Source organism: Pungitius pungitius, chromosome 8 (assembly GCF_949316345.1).
Source record: "Pungitius pungitius chromosome 8, fPunPun2.1, whole genome shotgun sequence".
Lineage (NCBI taxonomy): Eukaryota > Metazoa > Chordata > Actinopteri > Perciformes > Gasterosteidae > Pungitius > Pungitius pungitius.
The window spans coordinates 5604463-5624560 of NC_084907.1; the positions used below are offsets into that span (position 1 = coordinate 5604463).

Sequence of the window (20098 nt, forward strand, 5' to 3'; positions counted from 1 at the left end):
GCATATTGTATGTAACTGGGATGAAAAACAGAGGATGCTGGGGCAGTTAAATGATCCGTGCGCCGTTGCTAGGAGACGCCGGGGCTGGATGGTAGAGATAAACGCTGGGATCCACCCCTGGCGGCAGGGAGAGGGCGGGAAGGAGAGAGGGGGAGGCAGAGGGTAAGAAAGGCAGAGTCTAGATAAGAGAGTGAGGGGGGGGGGAGTCATGTGACAAAGACAGAGGCACCCTCGTCCACGGCAGATAAGCTCTCCCTCCATCCCCCGTTTTCCTTCTCGTCTGTTATTCACAAAAGTTGGTCACTTGTTTGACCCCCTCCTTCTGCCACATCTCCAATTAAGCACATTTTTAATTGATTTATTCATTTAAAGGTTCTGTCCAGACCTGTTTCTCATTGTAACAACCAAAAAATACATATACATTCCTCACTGAAAAACCCGGAGTAGGTGAAAATATTGTTCTTCCTCCTTTAGTCCAGTTTCTTTGACCATTTGAATGTGCAAACAGTCTTGGACACATCTGGACTCTCTATCAACAAATAAATTACTTTTGGTGTACCAAGGTATTGCCCAAGTTGTGCTGCCACGTGTTAAAGGAAACAGAAACATACTCATTCACACTGACTGGAGGAATCATACATGAAGGAGGAGCCAAAGGAGAAGTGCCTTAAACTTGCATTGCGTCAAAACGCCATCAGGGCTGCAAAAAGGATTCCTATTCTCTAATATATATATAAATATATATAATTTTTATGTGTCGAAAATGTTACTAGAACTGTGAATTACATCTTAAATTACACTTTGACACCAAAATGCAATATCAAACTGCTATAAACTGCTAACATACAATTCAATAGAGGACTAGTCCGCCTCACTACAGTGCTCTAAATGCCCCCTCCTTCTTCTGTGTCTTTCCTCCTCCACTTGTAACAAAAAAAAGATTTTAGTCTAAATTTGAAAGCAAAACTTTTACTCCTCCTCCTCCTGCTCCACCTCCTCCTCCACCATGGCCGCCTGCACGTGAGCGCCGGAAAAACACGACGCCATCTCTGGTCAGCCCCGACAAAAAAAAGAAAATAGAGACAAAAGCGGGAGAAGGAGTGCTTCCTCCGTCGAATGCGAGGTGGGCGGGGAGCACTCAGTGCGCTTCGTGATTAGCCGCGAATGGCCACGCAGCGCTGTGATTGGTGCAGAGAGCCATGGGGTCAGGCGTTCTGCCAGCAGCTCGTACAAGGCCGCTGATTGCTTTTCATCCACTGATTACAGTAATTTAGATCTGCAGAGGGCCAAAAAGGACGTACGTCTGGCAGGCCGCTGCTCTGTCTGAGGGGGGAGGGGGGGGGACAGTTTGCTTTGCTTTGTGATTACTTTTGTTAGAAATGAATGAATGAGGCTGGAAAGACAAATCGTTACATCTGGTTTTTAAGCCTAAAAGAAACATTTTAAAGATAATCCATTTTTCCCCCATATTGTCTCTCTCTGGGTTTAAGAACTTCATTCTTGACCCCGGACGGTTCAGAGAAACAATGAATGTTTCATCACGCATGGGTTTTTCTTCCTTTTGTCTTTGGACACGCTGGGACCTTGAATAATCAAAGTTGATGAGGCAGTTAGCTGCGAATGGTTTTTCCACTGGGTGGCGATGATTAATCAAGAAAGCGGGCGGCGCCGGCCTCTTCACCCGCCCGCATTACAAGGTTAATCTCTCTATTGATTACAGCCGCAGAATCAACCAATACTTGGCTTCACATTTTCTCTGTTCTCACATCTGTGTGTGTGTGTGTGTGTGTACGGTGCGCCGCTCGCCTCTTTGAGCGATGCGGCCAGCTCGGAATGATGAACGATGTTTATGTTGATACCATCTTTCTGCCACACCCATTACCCCATATTGAAAAAAATAAATCACCTCCAGCGCAACATTAGATTCACATTTATTGACAAAAACATTTTTTTCAAAAGTGTTTCTTTCTACAGCAAATACTGTTTTCACAGAAGTATTAAAAAAAAAAAAAAAAACGCAGACGACTGGTGTAAAGGGCATAAATATACATTCTGACGTCTGCTGGCTGACATCACAAAAAGATGGAAAAAAAGGACGGAGTCCACGACAACACTTTGACTTTGAACTTGGAACCAATTTCACTGCGACTGTTGAGCACTTGGGACACCGTCTCTGGGAGCTTTTTCCCGTACGAAGACAATCGACAGAAACGACACCTCCACCCCCTGCGTCACGTTGCGTTTAGGCCGTGCGTGTCCCCCCCCCCCCCCCCCTGTCCTCGGCTCCTCGAGGGGTGGCACACCTCCTCGCCCTCCGGGATTCTGCTTCAGAGGTGACCTAGTTCTCCTGATTGTCAGCAGAAGGCAGTTTCATCAGCTCGCTTTGTGCTGAGGCACTGAACTGTGCCTGGAACCCTGGGACAGGCCAATTGGACTTGTGTAATGAAGCTCATCACACACATGCATGCACACGCACACACACGCACACACACGCACACACACACACACACACACGCAGGCCGTGGCTGTCGTCGGGATCCAGGGCGGCAGAATTTATAACAGCCATTTATTACCTTCTCCGTTATCGAAAGAAATGTGATTCCTCGCCGCGGCGCCATTGTGCGCCGTTAGCGTGGAGGGGACGGGGGGGGACGACGAGGGGGGGGTGGAGCGGAGGGTTGCTGATGGATGTTGGTGCAGGGCCGGCTGTCATTACCACGTCCATTCGAGAGGAGAGCGCCAGGCGCTTCCCACACAAAATGGCCGCGGAGCGCCAACAACATGGCTCCGGCTGCGGGGGGGGGGGGGGGGAGCAAGTGACTCGCACCTGACAATCGGCGAGGAAAAAAATAAATACAAATGTTTTAAACACATCCATTCGACGGCATGCGTGTGTTTGGAACACTTTCAGTACGGCAACGCGATCAGAACAGTTCTACTGCAGTGATTTCAGCGCCTCTTCACAGCAGAGTGAATGAATGAATGAATGAATATTTACACGTGGCATTTATCTCACTGTACTGTTTCGGATGTATAAAAAAAAAAAGGAAATCTGTATCAGGAAAAAGGAACACTGCAAAAGTCTGTCAGACGTCAACACAACATACTGATACTATCCTAAAAGTGTCTCTACCTACAGAATACTCGTCACATACAGAAGCAACAATGGCATCACATTCATATAAATAACAGCAATAATTCCAGCTCGACCCGAGACTCGCGTTAGCGCCGTCGGCTTCATTCGTCAGTTTAGATAAAAAATGAGAACTGAAGACCAGCTTCACCGTGTCCTTAACGACTCCCTTTAGAGGCGCAGCAGCGGTCCTTGAGGTGGTGACACCGAATCCCTCGGTGTCACAAGAAGAGAAGTATCTTTGAGCACTGTTCTGTGTAGGTCAGGGGAGGGGAGGGGGGGGTCCTTGGAAGTCCATGGATTTTTTTGACATTTTTTTTTTTTATAAGGCCCAGGAGATTGCAGGGTTTAACAGATAAGAAGATATCGCTTCCTTTCTTTTATTGGCACGGAGAAAAGTCTTTTCTCTTAGTTTTCTTTGCGATATAAAAGGCCTGCGGCTGGAAAGCGATCCGCGTCGGGACCAAAGCGGGTGAGAGGTAGCGGTCAGTCTCTTCACTGAGTAGTAAGTTGGTAGCTCTTGGTCTCCGGGTTAGCTGCAGTCACTGGCGTCCAGTCTCTCCAATTCATTTCGTTTTTTTTTCTCGCTTTCTGCGAGTTCAATGCATGACCGCTGTGGTCACCGCGATCCTACTACGCCTTTTGAGGGAGTGAACAAGAAAACGCTGTGTGAATCTCCAAAACACGAGTACAAAACGTTAATTTACTAATTTAACCAACGATATGCCTGTAAAGCAGCTGAATCGTGGTTTCAGCTTTTTTTTTTTTGAAACCTGATATAATAACGACTATGATCTGAAAACACGTTTTCTGGCCGACCTGAAGTTGAGGGGGGTGGGAGGGGGGTGGAGCGGGGCGGGGGGGGTTGTCCCTGCTCTCTATGGCCAGAGGTGCTCTGCATCACCATCTGCTCGCTCATGGCTGGAGATGACTGCGTGAGAGGAAAGACGAGCCAAGCTCCCCAGTCTCCCCGTCGGAGGCAAAGACGCAGCGTCTCTGTGCTCTCGCAGGCGAGGAATGACGGGGGGGGGGGGGGGGGGTGCGGAGGTGAGGGAGGGAGGAGCAAAATGGAGAAATGAAAAAATAAAACGGGGAGGGGAGGAGGGACAGAGGGCAAAGTGTGTTCATGGGATCATAGGCAGTTCTTAGGCTCTGCTCCTGGCAGATTCTCCTTCTATCTGTTTTCGCTTCCTCCATCTGACCATCTGTCTCCTTCTCCCTTGCTGCTCTGAGGATGAAAAGGACAAGATGAGAAGGCTGCGTGGATTTGATCTTTTTGTTCTTTTTAGGCTCTGCCTTTGTCCTTCTTCAGCAACCTGTTCCCCGATCTGTTCGTCCGTCCTTCACAGCTGTCTGCTGCCGTTGGGTTTCATCCTGATGACCCACTCTCCTCCAGAGTTGCTGTTATTCAAATCCAGAAGGTGTGTGTCGGGATCCAGGCAGTGCTCACCTGCACAAAACACACACACACACAAATGACCAAAACGCTTGTGTTGTTTTACAACAATTAAATACATAATAATTCAGGGTTGATTTAGTGATTTTTCATACTAATTACGGATGCAAATAACAATTATTTTTGTTATTGATTCATCTTCCAATTAAAGTCTGAATAATGTCTTAATGATTCCAGTTCCTAGACCTCATCTTTAATTGTGCCATTTGGTTTGATACCAATTGTCAGAAAGCTACAATTTTGCAGAATTATTTCTTGAAAAATGTCATAAGATCAAAGGTTTGTGTTTGTATCAACACATTGGTCACTGAACTGAGAGTTGTTGTGTGTCAGCTGGTGTGTAATAAGCATTTGTCTGCTCTGATAAGCTGCAGATGCACCGCTCAAACCTCTTTTGGGTGTTTGCACAGTTCATTACCTACGACCTCGCTTCGCTCTTCAGCTCAATGAACAGAAAGGCAGGCATGCAATACACTTCCCAAACTCACCAATGTTCCCCCCCACCTCGTACAGGGCGCAGTCGGGATTCGCCACGGAACCGTTTCTGTTGAGAGACAACACCTCTGTAGCATCTCGGGTTTTTCACAAAGCATCGATTGTAAATATGTCTCTACACCACAACTACTGTGAGAGTAAACCGCTTATATTGAACTGCTGGTGCGCATTACGTAACGACCTTGAAGCCAACATGTCTCTGGCCTGTGAGCTCGTACCTTCGCATTTTGCCCTTTCCGTTGTCCGGGCTGCGGAGGGACTGACGCTGAAACTGTGCGAGCAGGTCCGAGGCTCGCGAGTTGACGTTGAGCTGGAACTCCATGGTGCTGCTCACCAGGTCCCCGACCTGGATCTTGACCGTGCGGCACGGCTGCAAGGCAACACAAATCCCCGTATTAACTCTGGACGTTAAAAAAAACACGTTGTCTGATCACATTCAGGGTCTGCCAGGTATAAACAGCCTTTTCAACACAAGGATTGAGATCTGTTGCTGTAATGTGTTACTTTAATGCTTTATTAATTGTATTGGCGGTTGCCTGGGCTGTAAACCAGCTCACCTCTGAGGTATTTTTATCCGTCTTCTCGCGGCTGTCCGTGTGGATCTTCCTCAGCAGGTTCTTGATGCGGCGATCGTAGAACTGGTAGCGGCGGTGGCTGTTCTCATTCAGCTTGCGCACCTGGCTCATGAGGAAATTGGGTATCTGAAGCAAAAGGGAACAGGATGAAACCTTTGTGATGGAGTTTTTTTTCATGCCAAGAAATGTGTTAAACCACAAAATGAAACAAAACATGTAGAAAACTGAGCATCCAAATAATGACAACATTATCTCTAATAGTTCCGCAGAAAAAAAAAAAGACAACGATCCTCTCCTGGTGAAGTCGAGCAAGTGGGCCTTCTTACCGTCCACAGCAGGTCCTGGTAGCGGATGAGGAGCCTCATGACATCAGCTGCCTTCTCCGCATGTCCTTTCTCGGCCCCCTCGGTCAGTCTGCTGGGGACGGCCTTATGGAGGAAGAGGTTGGGAGCCATGATGGTCGCCACAGCCCACAGGTTCATCCTGTTCCTCTTCTCCCTAGAAACCACCTTACTGAGGAACTCGAGGAGCGCCTGAAGAAAACAGGTGAAATTTATCATAATCCAGGTCATGTTCGAAATGAACATTTCGGTTTTCACACAGTCGAAAGACTCACTTTCAACTGAACAACTTGAAAATGTTGAGAGTCCACTTGTGCACACTGATGCACAAAATGGAGCAAAGTGAATTATCACAGTGACTGAATCATCTGTAACACCTCGACTGAGAAGTACGCTAATGCACAGTGAGTTTCAGCTGCCTCCACCGAAGTCAAAGTAATTAGTTCAGGTGGGTTTTATGCTCCTCAATGCTAAAAGCGGAGCGGACTGCACAGTTGTAGCGGTGAAAGTGAGTCACGGTTAATGCCAGCTGTTACATAAAAGAGCAGACTGTTTAAAATGTGGATATGGGGAAAAAACAATATAGTAATGCACTGTTTGCATGCATGTTTAAATGCTAAACTATCATATAGTACAATAATAGTTCATTCGAAATACTGTATAGTGCATGCTACACACTGTGTGTGTGTGTGTGTGTGTGTGAGTACCTTTAGTGTGTTTCTGTTGGGCTCAGGCAGCAGCAGGATGAGCAGGTTCAACATGTGCAATTTCTGCTTCAACTCTGTGATGTCTGAAAGGCGAGAAAGCAAAAGTAAGACCAACACACACACACACACACTTTGTTCTTCATTTCCTCTCTGGCTGAGAGTGATGGGATACTTAAAGATTAATGACATTGTGACAGGTGGCCATTAGGTTTGTTAGCTTATGTCTCCGTGGTCACACGTCGTTCATCACTTTGTACCGGTTCTCTTTGCAAACTAAACACCAGTGAGTCATCAATCAGGTCATATTAATAACATCAGTTCATTCCTTTATTAAGGTGAAACTAGTGTGAAAAAAGCAGATATTTTCCATCTGCTCTCTAAAGGCTATCAACTTGTTCATCTCAGTGCTGCGATCTGGACTGGATCGGTGAAGGTAAGCGTCACGGAGAAGAGACTCGGGTAATTATGACGTGAACCCTGCTGAGCTGTCGGGAGAATGCCATCCAGCATGTAGTAGAAGTCATTTAGAGGAATGGTTGTGCACAACTCATTAATAAATGCAACCTGTGAGATAAGAAAACACACTGGCGTGTGCATCCTGGCATGCAGTTTAATCACCGCTTATTAGTATGTGATGCCCGTGGAGCAGCGTAAGATTTGAAGAGGTTTGACGTGCTTGCACACTGACCTCTGACGGCACTGAAGGTGTTGAGGTACTCGGCAGTGAGCAGAGGAGCGGGGAGTTCCCTGATGAACTTCTTGAGCAGCGCGGCAGCGTCGTTCGGACTCACCTCGTCCCAGCTGACCGGCGCCGTGTAGAAGTTGGTCTCCAAGGTCTGCTGCAGCTGCTGCAGGTACAAAACAAGGACAACAACAGATACACGGCCACCGTTACATCAAAATCACAGGTATTCAAATGATGTGAATTGTTTCAACTCTTTAATTATTATAAGAAGAGCGTATCTACATTCATGTTTCATAGGATTTTATGCTTTGTATTAAGTTTGTAGATCTGTTTTCCGCCTTTATTTGTATAAAAGTATGTTATAATCTGTTAACAGGACTTTAAGAATATTTTTATATATTAATGAATGGATTCATTTGGGAAAAATAAAAACTATAATAGTGGTATTATCTTTTTTTTTAAAGTTATTAAGTTGAGATAATTCTCTGTAATTGGTCATTGTGCCCAAATCCATTATCCAGCATGAAGGGACTTGATTGTTTCATCTCAGTAATTTGTCCCGCCACTAAATGGCGCCCTCTTCTGTCTGCTTTAGTTTCATCCATTCACCATTTACTGTGCGGCACTAAATGCGGCGTGAGAATCTTGATCTGGTCGTGTAAACTGAAAGAAAATAATGGATTTGTTCTCACTGGACTTTTCTAAATGTCAAATATACTTGAACTTGATTTTATTCAATGCTGTTCAGGCACTTCTGACATTTAACAGTGTCAATACCGGCTGCCCTTGAGGTCACGAGACATTGTTTTTTCACACTTCAAACATTCAATTACAAACACAAACGCGGTCATTTGGTGCAGTGTGAAGGGTCATGTGCATTGAAATATTGTACCTTTACTCTGGACTGAGATCCTGGAACCCGCAGGATGCCCTCCGAATCAACACCTTTCTTTTCCAAAAACGACAACAACTGCAAAGAGAGAGAGAGAGAGGGAGGGAGGAGACACAGAGAGACATTAGCAGAGACTCCAGGCTTCAGCAGATAAGCATCTCTTGCTCACCTCTGCTGGTTGTTCTCAGTAACTGCTGCCACATGCAGGGTGTGGTCAAATCTTTTAACATTCAGAGGACGCAGCGGCCGTTTCACGTGCTCCTATCTGACGGCATGTCTGGAAGTATTTTCACCAAAGGTCGGCCTGCCAGCTGTTTGGTGGTTCTTACCGCCTGCATGAAGAGTGGAGTGGTGGTGTTGGGTTTGAGCTTCTGATCGTTCTCCAGCAGCGTGGCCAGCGGCACGCCGTACAGCGGGCTCTCTGCGGAAAAAACACACACAGCGTGACCTTCAGTTGTCTCACGTCGACATGCAGCCCGAGTCGCATTACTGTGCCTGAAGAATGTCACCATTTTTAAACAAAAGCTTTCTTTGTGTGTGTGTGTGTGTGTGTGCTCTCTCTTTCGTGGGTCACTGCTGCCATACCTGGGATTCTCCTTTTGCCGGTTTTGTGCCTTTTGACCTCCAGCTCCAAGAGGTCGCACAGCGCCGTCAGGTCGATGAGAGCCAACTGACGCACCTTCTTCATGTCAGCCTGAGAGAGGTCCTGAACACGAGTCACTCCTAGACGGCACTTGGGGCAGATCACACGCTGAGAAGGTGAGGGCAGTGAAAAGTGAGGCGAGAGGGGTTGGAGTGGAGGGGATTGGAAGTGTTGGTGAAGAGGTGAAGAAAAAAAGATAAAGCACAGGGATAAACCTTTAACAAAGTACTCGTTGTAATATGATGTGCATCAGCCATTCCCCTGATCAATGTAAGCTGTGTGGAAACCGTATCCGTGCAAGTTTAATTATAATGTTTAAAACCACAAATGACCCACCTTTTTAAATAAAAGAATACATTGGCTGGACAACTATTCTTTTGTTGGGGGATAATTCCATCATTCCTGCATTGTGCTTAACCCTGTTATCTAACGGGCAGCAGGGCCGATTAGAATGGGGATAACAATAACGTGTCTTTCTAAAAGTCCAAAAGAAAAAGGACAGGTGGAAGAGTGTGTGTGTGTGTGTGTGTGTGCTTACAGGCAGGGTGCCGTCCTCTTTCCTCCGCTGGCTGGTGTACTGGGGAAGTTTGGCCTGTTTGAGGAAGATGACGGCCTGTTCGCAGTAAGCCACGTCGGTGATGAAGAATTCCTCCTTGGGAGCGCCTCTGTGGTGCTCTGGCGTTACAGCTGAAGGGGGGGGGGGGGGAGCATCCATTTAACAGTCGCAAACTCCAGTGTATTTGTTCACTTCAGGAAGTCAATCGTCAACAAAGACTTTGGGAAGAAAGGCCATAAATATCCAGAAATGTGCGCACATGCTTCGGACAAAATAAAAATAAAATAGATATAAAAACCATTGGTTTGGTCTGCAGATATCAACCTGCTGCATGTTTCTGCTGTTAAACTGTTTTTCTTTTTTTTTCGATAAATCCTCAGCACAAAAACTAATTATTATTCTAAACGTTGCAATTTGGCCGGAGAACTCGACACTTTGAGGACGGACGCTTTCTCCAGCCAACCAACTGAGTGTGGACATGAAGAGTCATCCGGGGGTTCATATGAACCAATGGGAAGCTATATGAAGGGGCCTGATCCCGAATAAACAAACCCTCATCACAAATACGCTGCTCACACGACTAATTCTTCATGTAGGTATTTGATATGTAATTGAACCTTTGAGTGGATAATTGCTCGTTACTGTAACAGTACTTCTGTATGTAGCTCTTACCTGAAAGGGGCGTTTTGGCAATTGACGCCATGCTGGTTTCGGCAGTGTCTTCGCTATGCTGGGACTCAGGGTGAAGAGTCTGGTGAGGGAGAGAATTTATTGACCCATCAAATGTCAGCATGCTCTGTCCTTGGACGCTCGATTCAAAAAGGAAATTATTCCCAAAATCAAGAATAAAAAACCTCAGGAGGAGCACCTGAGTCTACATAAAACACACAATCCTGTGTACACGATTGCTCGTCTTTCTCTAGGAACAACTTTTGTTTCAAATATATCAGTCCTTTAATAATTTCTGTCCCCCTACTGGCAATAGTAATTGTGTTGAACGGCGTGTCCACTGAGCAGATGGAGATGGATGTGAAGAGTGTTTCCTTTGATAGAGGACGGATAAAGATCAGAGGAGCAGTGTATCTATTCCCCTCCCAGGCCTCAGGCAGACAGGGAGGACAAAGCATGGCCTTTACATGGGATTTGCCTTTTTTTGTCCCAGGTCAGACCCTGTGCATAGAACAAGACAACAACAATGGAAAGGCCCTCCCTGAATCCTGACAGACACCAGGGGAATGGATTTTGTTTATTTTATGAATACCTCCATGCAGTTTCGACAGCATATCAGTGAGCCTGACATAGGAGTCGTTACGAGTCCCCCTCTCTATTGCTTTAGCTTCGCTTTTTCCAAGGCACGTCAAAGGTCCTGACCTGAGTAATGGGGTGGAAGATATCGCGGACGTCCCGCGGGGCCGGTTTGTTCCTCTTACGGAGGGACAGCGTGTAGGAATCCAGTCGCCGCTGTACGGCCTCGGCCTGGGTCCGCGTCAGAGTGGACAGCAGCACCGCTTTGTCCACATCCTCGCTGTCCTCGCTGATGAGGGTGGACAAGCCGGCATCGGCCAACCACTGCTCCTCCTGTTCGCCTTCTGAGACACAAAAGGGTGGAGGAAGTCAACGCAAACGATATACTGTATATTCAACGCGTCTTCAACTAAAAGATGGCGTGGATCGGATTTTTGTGTGTAAATATGTGAGAAGAACGACATCGTTGACGGCATTAGACAAACCGAGTGTTGACTTTCTTCATCGTTACCAAACAGTCATGTGCCCTGTCCATGTTATCTCTTTACCTGTTCCCTCTAAACGAGTTGCACTTAACATTTACACCCGGCAGTTAATAAGTGTAAATGTTTAGCTACAGATAATCTCTCTTTAGTGATTTGTAAATGTATGCGTTGTAATCACACGTCCTATAAGTTTGATCCAGTGAAGGGGCGAATGAACACAATCGGAAATACAGAACACAATAAAAGAGCCATCCCGTTATTAATGGCTTATGACTATGCACACCCCCTCCTGGCACAAAAGTGTTTGACAGTGTTGTCATGGTGACGAGCGCTTCTTTGCCGCACGAGTGACATCTGATTTGTTGCCATGGCGGAGGCATCACTTCATGGGCACTCTCAGTACATTACCTGTGTTTTGAGCACCCTTCCACGCGGGCCCTCAACCGAACCTCCTCCCCCCCCACCCCCGTCCCCTCCCCTCCCCTCCTCCCGTCCCCAGCAGCAGCCGTCCCCTGGTATCTACCTTCGGATTGTCTGGACTCTCTCTTGGTGCAGTCGAGGTCCGCGTAGCCACTCCCCTGCTGAATTGTCTCCACCTCACTCCAGAAGGAATCCACGCACAGTTTGTCGGGGCGCCGCTCCTGGTCCTCGGAGGAGGCTGCGTGCGCCGCGTCGTGCTCAGCTGCTGCCTGGTCCTGCGGGCTGGCCCAGGGCTCCACGCTCATCTCGGTGGGGCTGGGGTTCCTGGTGCAGACATACGCACACGTAAAGAAACTGCACGCGTGCATGCAAACGAGCTAGCAGAAAACACAAAGACGCGCACGCACTCACGCCCGCACGCACGCGCACACACACAGACGCGGGAAGGAAGGAAGGAAGGTGGAAAGCGATGCACCGGGGAGGGGGGGGGGGGGGGGGGGAGATGGAGAGAGATGGGGAGACAAAGGGACCGGAGTGGAGGGAGGGACGGCGAGAGCGGACAAGAAGTGGGGGTCTCTATTGTTCCTGCAAAAATGGGTCCTCAAGGCATAGTACCCTGCAGAACCACCAGGGGTCACTGCATCGTGGTGTTTTCCTGCCGGTCACACCCCTTCAGCTAAGATACATCACTACAACCCAACCAGCAAGGGAAGAACATGAAACAAAACACACTGTTTTCATGAAAACCAGACAGAAACTAAAGCAGCATGTGCTTCCTGTGGGGGACTTGTGAGGACGGTATACGGCTGTAGGACACACTCAGCTGCACCCTCGGGAGCCTGATCGGTGACAGAGTGATCACAGAATGCCGTGAGCTGAGTCACTCCGTAGGTGTGCGGTTCAGTCACATTCCTCTTGTCAGCAAATCTCAAGTGACATACCCAACCACATGCTTTGATTTTTGAGGAACGTCGCTTGTTTATAGTAACATGACGCAAAGAAGGACAATGAAGTCATAGTTATCCCAGGTCTCAGAGCCCATAAATACCGGTCATGCTCTTGGATAGTGATGCCATGACCAACAACATGTCAGTTGAAACCAGATCACATTTTTTCCATGTCAATGCTTTGGTGTGTAAAACCAGTTTCAAGGCAACTCGGGGGGTTCAAGAGTTGCATGCATGTTTAGTGGATACTTACTACCAAAATAGAAGACTTAAGCACCCACCAAGGGTACAAAGCGAAAGAACCTGAGAAAAGCCAATCCTTACAACCAAGAAGCTGAAACCAGCAGACGTCATGAATTAATTACCAAGACAATTACTCAGTAGCAACTCGTTGTTAATCAATTTTCTCTAGATAGATTGTTTCCACTTGAGGCGGATACACTTCTAATACTAATACAGTAAGATTGCAACAACATTATTCATTAAATTGTGTGAATGAATAGGATGTTATGGTATGAATGTAAATTCTTAGAAATAAGTTATTTGGGAAGGAGATTTGAACTTAACATACATTAAAATGTAGTTGCCACTATCGGATCAGTAATCAAACATGTGATACTGAAGCCATGTAGACACAATAAGAACTATTATTTTCATAAAGCGTCTAGCTCCCTATATCCCTTACACACAGCTGTCCAAAGCCCAAACATGTGCCCACAACCTGCCGCTCAAACGGATAAAACACAGCGAGCCTGAGAGGGCAGAGGTCAGCAGACAGCTGACGCTCAGCGGCACCCTGGATCCACTTCCACCGCGGGGAATGCAAGAAAAACCCCAATCAGAGTTACGTCACGTGAAAATATTTGAGTAATATTTTCAACAGAAACTGCTTTTAAAGACTTTTAAAAATGTTACGACAAATCTAAACAAGTTGACCCGACAGCATGAACTACAGGCACCATGTCCCCATGTCCCTCTGATGTTCACGGGTTATTTGGGGGGGGGCTTTAACTCACAGCGTGGCATCTCCACAACGTCCCCGTCAAGCGCGGACAACGTTCAAACTTGTATGAATTTGATCCCTCGGACCCCCCCCCCCCACCCCCCCGGCTCAAGCCCCCTCTCGTCTCACATACCTGACTATCTCCTTTTGGGAGGACGACTTCGCGCGCTTTTGCCTGGCCGAGATAGGACGCAGCCTGAAAAGGGACAACCTGTTGCGTGGAGACTCCATGGTGGATCCGAGCCTGCCCACCAACACCTCCTCTCTGCCTTTCATGTCCACAGCGCTAAAAGGAATCCAGGGGATTACAATCCGGCACAGAAACCTAGCTTCATCCAGTCGCGTTGGTCCAACGCCATGTGAGTGTGCTGTGAGTTTCCATCCGCTGCTCAAGTGCTTGTTGCTCACTGAGGCTTCGGGGCAGAGTGGCGCTGGAGCTGGAATGCAGGAGGGAGTGACGACGTACATTAACACGTCGTTCTCACCTGTCCCTCCCTCGCCACCAAGCTATACGCCCCATGCGCGACGGCCCCCAAGACCAACAGATCTGGTTCAAACAAGAGCGTTTGACCCTAAAAAGCACGTCAGTGAATAATTGTTCACCCACAAGGCTAACATCTGACGGCCCTCAAATGTACACCCCTTTGTTGACCTTAAGTGTGAAAGCTACTCAATTTCACTTGAACCGCTTGATCAAAGGTTCTTTGTTAGGAAAGTGAGGCCAGTATTCACCTCTTTTCCTTTGCTGTTACTAACTCAATCAATCGAAGCTCAAATCAAACAGCGCACTCGTATGTTTCGACAGCTTGTGACGTGGTCTGCTGAATCCGATAATGCCGCATATGCTGAGGAAAGCAACTCATTGCAGCACTCATGCGGCTTATATCTCTGGACTGAACATTTTACATGAACTCAGGTGGCTGAGTGATTTATGTGAAGCAAGAGGCAGAAGAAGAAAAAAAAGGGGCCGGAAGTTCCTCAAGTAAAACAGGTCTGTCAACATAGTGTAACCCCTGAAATCCTTCCCCAAATCACATAAATGAGAAAGCCCAGTTGCTACCCACACCGACTCGGTTTCTATAGCCTTCGAAAAAAACTAAACAGGGACAAAGGCTTTCAATTTTGCCATCATAGAGATAAAAATAGTCTTGAGCCAGACTCGTAACTAAAATGACCTCAAATGAAGTATGCCAACCCTCTGTGGAATAAACTCAGAGGACAGACCATCAAGAGGAGAAGCAAAAGCAGCACGGACTTATTTTTAAGCCTGCTGATAATATTCTTCACCACAGCAACAATTAAAGAAGCTCAGCCGCAAAGCGAAACACATGCTTCTTTGTGAATAGCCCCCTTGGGCTACTGAAAATGTCAGGGTGTTGGGATTGTTTTTTTTTGTTTTTGTTGAATGGGCTCTAAACCATCACAACAGGAAGCCGTCCACTCTGAGAGAAGAATAAAATGTCAAACTGATGCGTTGCGTTCAAACTCAGCGCTGAGAAAAGCCACACAAAGCAGTAACCCCATCCGAGCAGCTGTGGTCAAGAAAATACGGAAAATGGACTTTTCGACAACTGTGTTTAATCCTGGTGGCTGAATTCCATGGCAAGCCTCTTAGCTTGTGGAGAACGCAGCGGTTTGCTCACGCAGCCTCGGGAATGTGACTCCGCCGTAGCGTACAGGATCCGTCCATCGAGACAAAAAACACCATAAACACAGTCAGAGATCAGAGATCCAGGGTCCAAAGCATCAAAACACGCACTCTAAAAAAGGAGTGTTTAGTAAGAACAAGTAACAAGAGTCACAAGGGAAACTTTTTTTCTTCTAACCACCTTGCTGAGCACCCCGCCCTGTTTTAACAGTAAGCTTGCCCCAGCACCCCTGAGCCCACGGCGGGCAGCAAAGGCCCGGTGGTCCCTACCTGGCCTTGGCCCACGCGATGGCTCTGCCCGAGAGCAGCAGCAGGGCTGCAGAGCCGCTTTTCCCCCACGGCATCCCGCTGTAGTCTCCCAACCCCCCCCCCCCCCCCAACCCCCCCAATCGCCCCCACCCCCCCGAACTGCTGCGAGCTGTAGGAAGCAGCAGCTGCCTGCCCCTGGCGAGCTGTTTCCTTGCAGTCCCCCTCGGTGCACAAACACATCAGAGCAAGGACGGTCTCACTGTGTTGGCACGTCACTGGATCGCATCCTGGGGCAGGAAAGGAGGTCTGCGCAAAGGGGGGGCGGGGGGGGCGGAGAGGAGCTGAGTGGTTGAATAGCTGACTGGGGCTGGGACACCCACCGACGGGCAAGACCCCGTCCGAGTGGCTGAAGCTGAATGGATGGGGCACGAGGACACAGCAGCTGCATGGCTGACTGTGTGGCAGGACGGATGGACAAACTGCTTGGACAGAGTCGCGCTCGGGCCTGAGAAAAGTGGGAGTCCCTTCGTGTCAATGGCAACCTTCTCACTTGGCGTTTCTTTTTCTTCCTATTTACCGAACCTCAAAACACAGCAATCTGCTCGACCCTATGGCCTTTTCTCTCTACGGTTGTCATGAGACTCCATGATGCAACACAGTGGCATTTATTTTGGGCAGTACGTAATACCAACGAAACAGCAGGAAGGGTGCCTGCTTGTTTGCAGACGCGTCCTGAGGCGGACACGGAGTTGGCCGTGGCTCTTGAACCTTGGATCAAGCTTGAATGAGGAAGGAACACAGTGTAAGAAGGGCGGGCACACCACACAAACTGTGTCCTTTGTTACACATTAATGCCAGAACAGTGGTTGACACAGTTTTCAGAAACACTTTGAGGTTCAGTCGTTACACCGTGTGTGGATGGGAACAAACCGCAAAAGATATTACAGCTGTGACTAACACAAATTTAACTCCAGTCTTAAAAGTTGTCTTCTTCCTATTATTGAAATTCTGTCGTATAGGACAAATTCAACCTACTCTAAATTGCTCTTTCCATCTACTTTATTTCTGGAATTTTATTTGTCTACTTATTTTTTAGTCACATAAATACTCAATATTATGTCATATGCCCAAAGAAATAAGTCTGCCATTTCAAAAGGGCACTTTTACACTCCGGCTGGCAGAGATGTCCCCAGCTCCTTGATCCATTTAGGGGAGATTCTGCCGCTTGCCCTCCACCCTGGAGCTGTACACCTCCAGTGTCAGGAAAGATCACTTTCTTTCCTTTCCCTTGAATCATTTGTGACGGTTGTTCCTAGTAAGTCAAGCCCGTTTTCACCATCACATTACTCCTTTGCTGACAGATACGCCTGAAGGAAGAGGAGAGGGCCGAACGTGATGGCACGTCACCTTGTGACCCCCAAAGACAGCCAGCTCAGCCTCTTGTCTTGCTGCTGATGCACCTCTTGGCAAGAAAGGGGAAGGGATGGGAGGGGAGGAAAAGCAGGGTAGCATACAGGAGGGAGAATAATGACAAAATGAGGAAAAAAGGCCAAATGCTGATGGTACAGATTGTACAGAAGTTACAGAAGAGGTTGTTACAGGAGAGGTTGGAAAATGGTGACGGGTGATGGAACATGGAACAAAAAAATAACATTAGTACTGCTAGACCGATGCTAAATGTTTAATGTTTGTGGAGAAAAGAGAAATGTGTCCCCTGACTCACCGGCACTTCCAGATGGTTTGAATAACAAGCGAATGGTGACAGAGGCAGATGCCGCCTGTCGCTCAAAACTCACACATTGGAATGAAGGCCGGGTGCCAGCGGACTGTATCTGCTCACCAGCACAGACGCAAAGAGGCAAACGAACTGTGGTAACCTCAGTAATCACACAAAGGAGGTCATTCAATGCCACCGATGCAAGTTTGTATACAAATCCAATGACCTCCACACTGTTCCACACCTCCAAACAAAACAAAAAAAGAAAGAGGAAATGTTTGGGGGGAAAAAGTGCTGTCCCACAAACAACTTATGCGCGTCACCGCTCATCATTATTTATCGCTGCAAGGCTCGGCTCACAATGTAGTCGAGCTTGTTCTGAGAGCATCTGTCGCTTGTTCCCTGTGTGCCAAAAGGTCAAACGTGTCCTCATCGCCGAACTGTGCATTACTTTCATTCTGTCAATAAATATGTAAAAGAAATATGTGTTGGATTTTAGTATATTTCACGTATGCGCCATTACAAAAAAGGGGCTCGTTACGGAGGGTGAAACATTTTAATGTAATTGTGTGAGAATCAAAAGTTAGAACATTAAAAATACGTTGATAGTTACGCAACCTGTGGACTGCACGGATTCAGCTTCTGAATTTACGACTTGTAGTCAGTAATTGTTCACAGTAATTCTGGTTCAGAAGAATTACAGGCTTGGTGAGTCTATAAAGATAATTATGACTTTTTGCCTTATGGTGGCTTGTAAAAGGAGAATGTGATAGATATGACATTAAACTCCTTGCTAAGGAAGTGCATCACTGTCACGCCTTACTTGACATCATGATCCTTTTACTTCATAAAGCAGGCAGAGATGCCAAAAATAGACTTCTGACTAAAACGGAAATTATATAATCATGAACTGTTACTTGTAACCACGTCTCTTGTCATCATGCGGTTTAAACTTATTCCATGAAGCTAATAGTATTGACTGTCATCATTTTATAATTTATTTTACATAACTACATGTCAACATAGCTACATGTTATAGCTACATGTGTATCCAGAGGCTCTCTTTCAGAAGCAAATCTCAATGTGTCAAACGTGACTCACAGCAGCTGCTACCTGAGCTGTGCAGGACTGAGCAACAAGCAATGAATGCTGGGATCCCTTCTCTTCTCTGGGAATATGGAGCAATATTGGATTAAAAGAGTAGGAGTGGGCCTACTGCACTGACACTTACAATTTAAGCTCAGAGGCATAAACTCGTTGCCTCAACCCCATTAGCTATGTACATTACCAGAGTGAGCTGGAAGAAATCTGAGGTAAACAACACTACTATAATTCCTGAACACAATGATCCTTGCTGATTAAATTATGCCAGTCTGCAGCAAGATGACATGTTTTCAAATTCATGAATTGACCACATTAAACAGTAGCTATCAGTCAATCATATCATATCAATAATGGTGCAACGTGTAAGCGTTATTCTTACTGCAGCGTAACATGACACAATGACATGCATATGCGGCTGTGGAAGGTCGTTGTTACACTGACACGTGTTCAAACGTTTCTTTGAGCTGCCTCCAAAAATCATAACGTTGCTTACCAAACGATGAATACCAAAAGCATGATATTTCTTTTTGGGGAATTATTTGATTACAAAAAAATGAGGCGTCTTTGGTGGGTTTGAACACATGACGGCAGAGTGACACGCCCTTGGCAACAAGTCCCTAGCAACCGGAAACGCTTCCAAACCGGAGAAGAAGAAACACAAAGCCGAACATAAGAAAACGACAAGTCAATTATTCTATAACTCTGTCTTTAAATACACATGACCTCCGCTTTCAGATAGCATCGGTGTTTTCCACCGAGGTACGGTTTATCAACGGCTCGTGAAGGGTTAGCCACAGCTAACGGATAACAAAGAGCTCCACTGAAGGTCAACGGAACCCGTTAACGTTACCTGGGAGAACACCGTCCAAATCCCCGGTGTGTGCGGGCTCGACCGAGCGGTGGAAGAGGAGTTTTCCATACAGCTCACCGGAGATGCGTCTCGCTGTGAGCGGCGGGAGAGAAGGGAAGCTCGTCCTGACCCTCTCGGATGGGATGAAAGAGGCGCGCCGCTCTCCTCCGCTAGCCGTGCACGTTATCCATCGCACCTTGCGGGTGACGTCACCGCGCAGGGCCTCATCAATAACAACAACAAAAACAAAAGTACCATGGCTTCGGTAACATTATCCTCTTTTTTTTTATTTTGCCTGCTCAACAAAATTTTTAATGATGTCTTATAGGAAATCCCAGTCCATCTGCATCCACATCTGGGAACTCCTGTCATTTGTGAAATTAAAAACTAATTATAAAGATTATACGTTTGTTTAATTATTTAATTCATTCATTTATGGGACAATGCACACCAATCAACAGTTGGACTGGAAGTGAGCCAAAGAGGCCTATTTCCAATTACTGAGCCCGGCTTAAAATATGTCAAAATATCAAAAGGAAATGGAATTAATTTTTTATAGACACAAACAGCAAATTTCAGAGAGTTAAATTGACTCTGTGAGATTCAATTTTAACTCTAAGCTGGTGTTTATTTTGTCCCAATCTTGTCAGTGTTAAATCAACCCTCAACGAAGTGTTAACAATTTAACTCGGAATAAGTGTCTAAATAAATCTGCTCAGTGTTGAATACAATGTAATTTGGCTGATTATGTTGCATTTTTAACACATTTTAGCAATTCAGGGTTCGGTGTATTGCTCAGGGACACTTTGACATGGAACATGGGTAAGTCAGGGTTTGAACCGACAACCTTGTGGTTCCTTACACACTCTCACCAATCCATGCACCATATTACATGGAGTTTAGCCTGATACCAAGAACTGTGACACTGTACAGTTACATTTCTATAC

At 46.6% G+C, this 20098-nt stretch overlaps 1 protein-coding gene across 3 annotated transcripts; it reads right to left on the bottom strand.

The window, feature by feature from the left end:
- Positions 1-1896: 1896 nt before the first annotated feature.
- LOC119193897 (rho GTPase-activating protein 40) lies at positions 1897-19697 on the bottom strand. Of its 3 annotated transcripts, none has more exons than XM_037447798.2 (15): positions 13717-15448; positions 11737-11957; positions 10855-11072; positions 10156-10234; positions 9466-9614; positions 8870-9035; positions 8614-8705; positions 8285-8362; positions 7396-7555; positions 6708-6790; positions 5986-6192; positions 5642-5785; positions 5303-5454; positions 5078-5133; positions 1897-4583 (listed from the first exon to the last, which is right to left on the bottom strand). In XM_037447798.2, the coding sequence occupies exons 1-15, from the start codon at positions 14049-14051 to the stop codon at positions 4477-4479; spliced, it is 2247 nt and encodes a 748-aa protein (XP_037303695.2). In that variant the 5' UTR covers positions 14052-15448; the 3' UTR covers positions 1897-4476. The 3 variants fall into 3 exon arrangements, with proteins under 3 accessions (XP_037303695.2, XP_037303696.1, XP_037303697.1); XM_037447799.2 differs by lacking the exon at positions 13717-15448 and adding an exon at positions 15502-15583 and having other exon boundaries at positions 1898-4583; XM_037447800.2 differs by lacking the exon at positions 13717-15448 and adding an exon at positions 19152-19697 and having other exon boundaries at positions 1899-4583.
- Between the last annotated feature and the right edge of the window lie 401 nt (positions 19698-20098).